This window comes from Sus scrofa, chromosome 3 (assembly GCF_054392235.1).
Source record: "Sus scrofa isolate SSC_HxYL_T2T_F1_AM1 chromosome 3, Sscrofa_HxYL_maternal_Yorkshire_Landrace_v2.0, whole genome shotgun sequence".
NCBI lineage: Eukaryota > Metazoa > Chordata > Mammalia > Artiodactyla > Suidae > Sus > Sus scrofa.
The window spans coordinates 46,548,302-46,558,171 of record NC_139385.1 but is presented as its reverse complement, the minus strand read 5'-3'; the positions used below and the strand labels follow the sequence as shown (position 1 = coordinate 46,558,171).

Sequence of the window (9,870 nt, the reverse complement as noted above, 5' to 3'; positions counted from 1 at the left end):
AGAAAGTACATTTCCCCCAACTTCTACTTTGGAATAAATTTAAACCTATTATAAAATTGAAAGACTAACAGCACACTCCACATTCCCTGCTCTAGATTCAACAGCTGTTGGCATGCACTTGGCTCACTTTCCCTCCCCCACCCTGCTGCCTTGTGTGTACGTACACACACACACGTTTTGGAAAACTGAAAATGAGAGTTGCAGTGAGTCACTCTACCTTTCAGCGTGAATCTCCCAAAAATAAGGGCCTCTCCTATTATAGCCACAATACTCTTACCACATCTTTAAAGATCCATAATATATTAGTTCATATAGAGTATATAATTGATATCTGTTCTTCTGGACTTAAAAAAAAAGGTTCATTAGGCTTATATAAAAATGAGTATTCTCCATCCACTTCATATCCTGTGAATATCTTCTCAGTTCAGTGAATATTTTCATGATCACTTTTTTTTGCTTTTGCTTTTTAGGGCTCTACCTCTGGCATATGGAGGTTCCCAGGCTGGGGGCCCAACTGGAGCTGCAGCTGCCAGTCTGCACCACAGCCACAGCAGCTAGGGATCCAAGATGCATCTGCAACCTACACCACAGCTCATGTCAAGGTCGGATCCTTAAACCACTGAGCAAGGCCAGGGAATGAACACACATCCTCGTGGATACTAGTCAGGTCTGCTACCACCAAGCCACCGCAGGAACTCCAAGGATCCCTTTTAATGACTGAGTCTTAGAAGCAGAGCCTAAAGTGGGGATACTTGTTCTGGTGACTTTTAGGACCTCTCAGGAGACAGGAAGAGCAGAGGAAGAACAGAGTCTCGGAACTGGAGGTGACCAAGGGGATGTCACTGCCAGAGTCTGCTCCCCCATCCCTCCTCTAACTTCCTTGGGGAACTCTCCAGCCCTCAGAGATGCTGCAGAATAGGTGCTCCTGGCGAGTAAGGGGAACTGAGCCCCACATTCTGGCAACATTCCCCCAACACCGGCCTGTAGTTGCAAAGTTTCAAATGCTTTGCTACTAGAAACAGTGTTGCGAGGAACATCCTGCTTATACAGCACTTGGCTCTTGTTTATTTCCTCCTGGACCCCTTAGAAGCGAAATAAATTAAATAGTTTGCACTTTACATTTTGATACTTTTTCCCAAATTGCCAGGGAAAGGATATCCTAGCCTCTGTTTGACAAGAGTGTTTAAGCATACCTCTGTGCTCCAAACCCTGGCCAGCACTGGGTACTGCACCTAGCACCTTTTGAACTTGAGTTTCTTTGATTAGTAGTGAAGCTGACATCTTTTCATGTGTTCATACACAATTTCTTTTTAATAAGGCTACTGGGCACATTTTTGGTGTAAATGTTGGTATGGTATCCAGTTTCAGGGAAGCTGTTTTTTGCTTTTTGGGTTTTTTTTCTTTCTTTCTTTTAAAAAATTTTTTTAAATTTTTTTGTCTTTTTGTCTTTTTAGGGCCCACCTGCAGCATATGGAGGTTCCCAGCTAGGGGTCTAATCGGAGCTGTAGCTATCGGCCTACACCAGAGCCACAGCAACACCAGATCTGAGCCGCGTCTGCGACCTACACCACAGCTCACGGCAACGCCAGATCCTTAACCCACTGAGTGAGGCCAGGGATTGAACCTGCAACCTCATGGTTCCTAGTCAGATTCATTTCCGAGCGCCACGACAGGAACTCCTCCTTCTTTCTTTTTTAGGGCCACATCTGCAGCATATGTAAGTTCCCAGGATAGGGGCCGAATTGGAGCTGCAGCTGCCGACCTATGCCAGAGCCACAGAAACACCAGATCAGTGGCACATCTGTGACCTATGCCGCAGCTTGTGGCAAAGCCAGATCCTTAACCCACTGAGCAAGGCCAGGGTTCAAACTCACATCCTCACAGACACTATGTCAGGTTCTTACCCTGCTGAGCCACAGTGGTTTCAGGAGAGCTTTGTATTTTCTTTCAATACAATTAACTCATTTGCTAAAACCTTCATACATTTTAAAGGGAGGGAGTAAAGTAATTTAAGTAAAATAATACTAGAAAAAAATTCAAACTATAAAAGCAGAATAGAATTCATAAACAAATACACTGCCAAACACGAGTGCCAATGAAACTGCTCTAGCTCGACACCGACAATCACTGATACTCACGATCCTGTACTAAGCGCATGACTCCAAGCACTTTGCAAATACTACCTTATTTCGTGCTCACAGTGCCAAAAGGAGTTGGGGTGATTGTGCCTGTTTACCAAGGGGGAACCACAGATGTGGGGCAGCTCAGAGCTGGAGCCCATCCTGGGAAGAGCAGATGGGGTTTGAGACTGCAGCACAGAGCCTGTCCACTCAGCCAGATCTGCCTCCTCTAGCTTGGCCTTCATGTCCCATCTATAAAAGGGGCAAAATAGCAGTGCTGATATAAATCAGATGCTATAAATAAAGTGGTTATTACAAATTCTGTCACATTAAAAAAATTCAATAATGTGACATTATTGCAGCAATTAAATATCTAGAAACTTATCCCAAAGAAATGATTAAGAATGTGGCCAGGGAGTTCCCGTCGTGGCGCAGTGGTTAACTAATCCGACTAGAAACCATGAGGTTGCGGGTTCGGTCCCTGCCCTTGCTCAGTGGGTTAACGATCCGGCGTTGCCGTGAGCTGTGGTGTAGGTTGCAGACGCCGCTTGGATTCTGCGTTGCTGTGGCTCTGGCGTAGGCCGGTGGCTGCAGCTCCGATTCAACCCCTAGCCTGGGAACCTCCATATGCCGCGGGAGCGGCCCAAGAAAGAGCAACAACAACAACAACAACAAAAAACAAACAAACAAAAAAAAAGAATGTGGCCAGGAGTTCCTGCCATGGTGCAGCGGGTTAAGAATGTGACTGCAGCAGCTCCAGTCACTGTGGAGGTGCAGTTTCAATCCCTGGCCTGGCACAGTGGGTTAAGGATCTGGCATTGCTGCAGCTGTGGCACAGTTTGCAGCTGTAGCTCAGATTCAGCCCCTGGCCCAGGAATTTCCATATGCCATGGGTGCAGCCATAAAGTAAAATAAAAATAAAGAATTTGGCTAAAGCTATCATTTGTAATAGCAAAAAATGGGGAAACATTTTAAATGTCAAATATTACTAGACTGATTACATTCACTTATATGATGAAATGATATGCAGCCATTAAAATTATGTAGACTATTTTAATGATGTGAAAAGTTTATTATAAATTAAGTGTAAAGGCAGATTGTAGTGTGTCCTGTATTTCTAAATTATATGTATTTTTAATTGTTTAGTTTTAATGTGTAAACTATATGCTCTTAACATAGAAAGATGGATAGAGAGAAGATACAAATTCAGGAAAGACAAACAAAAATGTGGGATGCTTGTACAGAGAGGCTCATGGCGGCTGTGATTGACTCGTCACAGCAGCCTAAAGGTGGAACAGCCCAACTGTCCACCAAGATATGAGTGGATAAACGAAAGTTGGTACCTTCATTTCATTCAGGCATACTACCCAGCCATTAAAAGGAATGAAATTCTGACACATTGTAACATGGATAAACCCTGAAAACATGCCCAGAAAAATAAGCTAGACACAAAAGGACAAACACTGTATGCTTCCACATATGTCAGGCACCCAGAATAGTCAAACTCATAGAGACAAAGTGGCTTAGGGGTCACCAAGAACTAGGAGGGGAGATGGGAGTGAGTGTCTGAATGGGCATGGAACTCGCATTTGTGAAGATGAAAGACTGGAAGTGGATGGTGATGTTTCCACAAAATGGTGAATATATTTAATGCCACTCAGTTGTACATTTAAAAACAGTCAAAATGGTGAATTTTATGTGATGTATATGTTACCACAATAAAAAACCAAAAACACATGTTAATACATCTATTCTTACTATGTGTGTGTGTGTATATATATATGTATGTGTGTGTATGCGTGTATACCCTACCGCATTTTAAAAAACTGAAATGGGAGATTATGGATTTTCCTCTTTTTTTGGTTAGCATTTTCTAATTTTTCTACACTAAAAATGTAAAACTAAAAATATTCGAAAGCAAAAACAGGAGTTCCCGTAGTGGCACAGTGGGTTAAGAACCCAGCATGAGGGTGTGGGTTCAATCCCTAGCCTTGCTCAGTGGCTTAAGGATCCTGAGTTGCCACGAGCTGCAGGATAGGAGGCAGATGCGGCTTGGAGCACAGTGTTGGTGTGGCCAGGCTGACAGCTGCAGCTCCCATTCAAGCCCTAGCCTAGGAACCTCCATATGCCTTAGGTGCAGTCTTAAAATAAAAAAAAAAAATTTAAAAAGGGGGGGGGGAAACAACTCCAGGATCCCTCAAGATAAGTAATAGGTGGATAAAAACATATTTTGTTTCTGCCATAGACAGAGTTTTGAGGGGGGGGGGGAAACACCTAAGCAAAAGCAGAATTTGGAAAAGAGAAGTGTATCGACATGAGCCCCTACTAGAAGGTTAGGAAAAAATCATATAGTCATAAAATATGTAAATCAAAAGTCACCAGGACGAGGAAAAGCAGCTTATGGAGAAATAGTAGAGAAACAGAGACTCTGGACAAGCGGTTTTAAGTTTTGCGAAGCACCTCCGATTCGGTGTGGCTTGACATCTAGCTCTGTAGATTCCTATTTCATCAGATGCAACAGGCAACTGTGATGTCCTTTTAGTGACAAGCATGGGGTCTCCTTGGTTAAATGGCGGTGGACTGAGACGTCACCAAGACAGCAGCGAGGAGGTCATGCAGGGCCCTCCGCTGCCCAGCTAGGCCTTCGCAGGCCACGGTCAGAGACACCAGGTACTGCGTATGTGGCTGCTTGGAGGATGCTGCTGTCTGCCCCTGTATTCTGCCCCTGAAGCCAGTGGCGAAACAGCCAGCGCAACTGAGGCCCATGGACAACAGAAGCCCAGACAGCTGGTCCTGGCATCCTTGGCCTAGGTGTTGGCACCCAGACCTGCTGCTGGTGGCCAGGGCCCCGGGAGGCCTGGCACCGCAGCTGTGGACACACCCTCTGGGCCAAGCGTTCTTCCTCTGCCACTTTCTCTCCCCAGCCTGAGCCCTGGCCGCTCCCAGAGTGAAGGGCAGATCCTTGCCCTGCACCACTCTCCCTCTCCCTTCCCTGTCCGCCTCCGCAACCCACCTTGCCTGCATAGCCATCCCCACTGAAGGGAAAGGAAGGAGTCCCTTCGCCAGCACACTTGCTGTTTGCACAACTAAGGTTACATCCTCATTATTTATTACTATGATTTGGACACTCTAGGGGTCAACTCATGGCTCTACTCCACGGCTGCATGTTGTCAAAGTCAGAGGAAACGTTACTGACAAGCTAAGTTTCTCTCCCAACGCCCGTTACATAAAGGAATTTCACGTACTTACTTTGTCTTGTTCTCACTCCTGTGGTGGATGAAGGGTGGGCTTCGAAGTGCCAGGTCCAAATTACGTTGGCCAAACCTCTCACACTGTGGGTCTGCACGGAACAGTGGCAGGTCTGGGCCTGAAGCAAGTGACAAGTGACTGTAGATGTAGCAGAGCAGAGCAGAGCCCTCGGGGGCTGCGACAAAGACAGCTGAGGAGGAGGGGCCGACATCCTGCCAAGCAGGATGAAAGGACAGAAGGGTCGCCCACGCGTCCAAGTTCCTGAGACTCGGCTCCGCTCGGGAAACTTCTGAAGCTGGTCTCCTCTCAGCTGACTCAGGCTCACAAACGTCAAGCCTGAGTCAGCGAGCCTTCCGAAGCATCGGGCAGCTCTGGTGCGTCATCAGAGAAAGCGCGATTAGAAAAGCTCCACGGCGTCCCAAGCAGCGGCACGGCAGCCGTGGACTTGCCCTATCCCACCCGGCCCTGGGCAAGGCGGTTGGCTGTGCCCGTGGGCACCAACCAAGTAGCCTGAGCACCGCCCAGTCGTTCTCACAGGTACTGAGCCTCCTCCAGGCAAACAAGACAGAGGAAAGGGGTAGAGAAAAAAATCATTCTATCTTGGGAAAGATCAAACTTGTTTATTGATTCATAGAAACATTTTCAACTTGGAAAGACAGAGGGCCAAGCCAGTAGAAAAGGCCTTCTAAGGAATGAGCTTGATTAAGAGGGAGATTTTAGGATTTATCCCAAACCATCTCTAGGGGGAAAGAACATAACAACTGATAGAAACATTCTCACCACATTTGAACAAAATACAATTTTAATCCATAATTTTCAAACTCATTTTCTACTTTAAAGGTGGTTAAAACTCGTATTCTCTTCTAGAGTTCAAAATGGTATCTGCTTTTAAATACTTCCTCATCCAGACAAGCTCCTACTTGCCTCAACGGGATCTGCCAGCTTACACGAGAGTACACTCATCCTCAGTCTGGCCCTTGCCCTATGCAACAGAGAGACCTGCAGGGAGAAAAAGAGAGAGTCGGTTTTAAAAATCAACATGTATATGAAGTTGAAACCAATCACCACAAACAGAACAGAAATGAGTTTTGTTTAGAGATGTGAACAAAAACTTCAATTAAAGTTGTAAGATGATGAAAGAGTTCCAGTGACGGGCAGAGTTGGAAGAGAAATTACAGCTCTGGCTTCCGACAGTGATTTTGTAAAAAAATCCATGTCATTTTTTCACAATGATTCTCTCAGAGAGGAAAGACGGGATTTCAAATCCAACAAGTAGAAAAAAGGACTTAAAGAGTGTTGGCGATGGAGTCCCCTGGTGGCTCAGTGGGTTAAGGACCTGGCATTGCCACTGCTCTGGCTCAGGTTCTATGCCGAGCCAGAGAACTTCTGCACGCCGCTGGCCCCCCCACCGGCCCCAGTCAAAAAAAAAGTATGTTGGAGAGAGTGTTTGAAACCAACAGATGTGAACCTGCAGCAGTAATATGACCTGTTAGCGCACAGCAACGTGGTGGAGTTTATTTTATTTTATTTTTGGCCTCTGCAAATGGAGGTTCCCAGGCCAGGGGTTTAATCGGAGCTGTAGCCGCAGGCCTACACCACAGCCACAGCAATGAGAGATCCAAGCCGCGTCTGCAACCTACTCCACAGCTCACAGCACCACCAGATCCTTAACCCACTGAGCAAGGCCAGGGATTGAACCTGCAACCTCATGGTTCCTCGTCGGATTCGTTAACCACTGAGCCATGATGGGAACTCCATGGTGGAGTTTATTAATGGTGATGTCTTACTTTTATCAATTTACCAAGTACTCTCACTAACATTTTATTTTATTTAGTATAGAGGGAACACATAAGCTCACCACCCCCCTTTTTTTTGGCTGTACCTGCAGCATATGGATGTCCCCAGGCCAGGGATAGAACTAGCACCACAGTGGCAACCCGAGCCACTGCAGTGACAGGGAACACTGCCATTTTAATTTCCTTCATTAATTAATGAATTAAGTTAAAACTTTGACATGTATCATTTTATTTTTGTATGAGTCACAGTTTTACCCTTCTGAAAATTATTCTTTAATGCTAATATCAAACTTACAGCATTTGTACTAATATCGCTATGTTATTTTAAAACATTTAAATGAATACCTTGCTTTGAAATCCCCCAAATGAACCATTTTAAGTTGTCATTATTTTTCACTGAAATATGATAAATATATAAAATATCCAATATATATGGAAATCTTTTGTTTTTATCGTATTAGCAGAACAATGTAGCTTCTTATTTTTTAAATTACATGGTCTGTTTTAACTGATTTATAACAATTCAACTTGTATTTGAGGGAGTTCCCTTGTGGCTCAGTGGGTTAAGAACCCAATATAGTGTCTCCTAGCCTGGGAACTTCCGTGTGCCACAGGTGCAGCTGGAAAAATTTAAAAAAAAAAATGTATTTGAATCTCATGTGTTTTTGTTTGTTGTTTTTTATGTCCACCTCTGCAGTATATGAAAGTTCCTGGGTCAGAGATTAAATCCAAGCTGAAGCTGTGACCTATGCCACAGCTGCAGCAATGCTGGATGCTTTAACATACAGATCAGGTTGAGAATCAGATCCTCAGCTCCACAGGGATCGGGGCCACTGCAGATGGTTAACCTGCTGCAGCGCAGCGGGAACTCCCTCGTCATCTTTATCGCATTCTGTGGCATGATCATTTTCTATCTGCTTTACATCTTTGTTAAATTTGACAAACATCTTTTAAACATTTTCTTTGGAAAGTTAGAATATCCCTTGAGAGCAATTTGTTGTTATATTTGAGTCAAGTTTGGGAAGCCATAAGTAAATTGCCATGAATTGAAACTGATCAAACTCACAGCAGCTGTTACCTCCTGTTGGAGGGACAGCCTAAGGCTGTACAAGGATCTGAGTATATTCTGACTTGGGAATAGACAGGGTTTAGGTAGATCCACGCCAAGGGTAGAGGAGATGCCGTTTAGTACTGTACTTTCCCCCCTTTGACCCAGCAATGAAGAGGCCTCAAACTGAGGTTGCAGAAATACTGGTGAGGATGTTGCAACCTATTAAGACATGCTTGAGGCCGCAAGGCAGGGACGCCACTGGAAAATGGGAAAACCTGCATATGGGGCTAAGGCAGAGCACACCCCTTAGACATTCAGGGCATCCATAAGGTCAAAGCCATCTCATAATACTGCTAAGATGGTGTCTGCCTTTCTTAATCTCTTTCACCAGAGTGCGCTGTAGTTTTCAACAGGCTACATGAGTTGATATCACTGTTCTCTGAAATGAAGGTGTGCTTAAGAATACATTTAAATTTTTTCTCAATGTTAAGTTCTAGTACAATAAATTTGGACAGATATAACTCACTGGAGAGCTTGAAAATGTTTGCATGTAAAGGAGAAAAACAGCTAAAATAATGTAGGCCATGGCCCATCTCATCTGTGACCTGGGGAGGCAGCAACACTTCTTGGTTCTGTTTTCCTCTTTTGCAAGACAGGGAGAGTCTGTCTCAGAGTTCCCGTTGTGGCTCAGTGGTAATGAACCTGACTAGAATCCATGAGGATGTGGGTTTGATCTCTGGCCTCACTCAATGGGTTAAAGATCCAGCGTTGCCTTGAGGCTGTGGTGTAGGTCATAGTTGTGGCTTGGATCCCGCATTGCTGTGGCTGTGGTGTAGGCCGGCAGCTACAGCTCTGATTGGACTCCCAGTCTGGGAACTTCTATACGGCTCAGGTGTGGCCCTAAAAAGACAAAAAAAGGAGGGGGGGGATCCGTTTCACTGCCCATTTTACACCTTGAACCCTAAGACTCTGCGGCCCACAACACTGAAATGCTGTTATTTCTGTAGCAGTCTGCTCTAGCCACAGAATTTTAGAGGCTTAGAGGAGTTAATTCACCTCCCCATGGTCACACAGGGTGAGGAATGGTGGCACTGAGATTCAAACCCAAGCCTGCCTCACCCCAGCATGTAAGCATGGGAACATACAACTGAGCATCTCTCACCGAAGAGAAGAGCGTTGCTCACGGAAGCAGCGCCCAGCTCTGACTCTCAAGCCCAGTGCCAGCCCCAGAGTTCACCTTAACAGTTTTTTTTTGTTGGCCTTCTTCTTTTGTGTCACTTGTAACTTCTTTATACTATAGGAAAACAAACCTCCTTTGTTTCTATGGTAACTGAATCCTTCTGCACATCTAGGAAGTGGGCATTATTAAAACCAACAAATTCCTTAATGATGAAGTTATACTCTGAGATTTTCTTACTGTTTGAACATATAGAAAAACAGTACTGTAAAATGCACTAACTTTTAAGTAAATTTTGGTCCTTTCCAAAAGAAGTTGCCACTTCAATGCCGTTCTCTGTTCATCCGTCATTGCGAGAAACTCATTTACCTGGTTAAAAAACACAAACGAGTGTTTGGAAAGAATATTTAGAAATTCATCCTGACAACAATGTGAAACTTAAATCTGTCACTTAAAATGGAATTTCATTCATAGTAA

The 9,870-nt window shown here is 44.6% G+C and overlaps 1 protein-coding gene across 6 annotated transcripts in view; it reads right to left on the bottom strand.

The window, feature by feature from the left end:
* Nucleotides 1-5,969: 5,969 nt before the first annotated feature.
* MEIOB (meiosis specific with OB-fold) overlaps nt 5,970-9,870 on the bottom strand; it is a 40,428-nt gene continuing 36,527 nt past the window's right edge. For all 6 annotated transcript variants that reach the window (XR_014840999.1, XR_014841000.1, XM_085017998.1 and 3 more), the window contains 2 exons: nt 9,676-9,762; nt 5,970-6,368 (listed from right to left, as the gene is read on the bottom strand). Coding sequence is in view for 4 of the 6 variants with exons in the window: in XM_085017998.1 (XP_084874124.1) it covers nt 6,270-6,368; nt 9,676-9,762 (186 nt within the window). In the remaining 2 variants the exon portion in view is untranslated. The remainder of the gene's footprint in view (nt 6,369-9,675; nt 9,763-9,870) is intronic.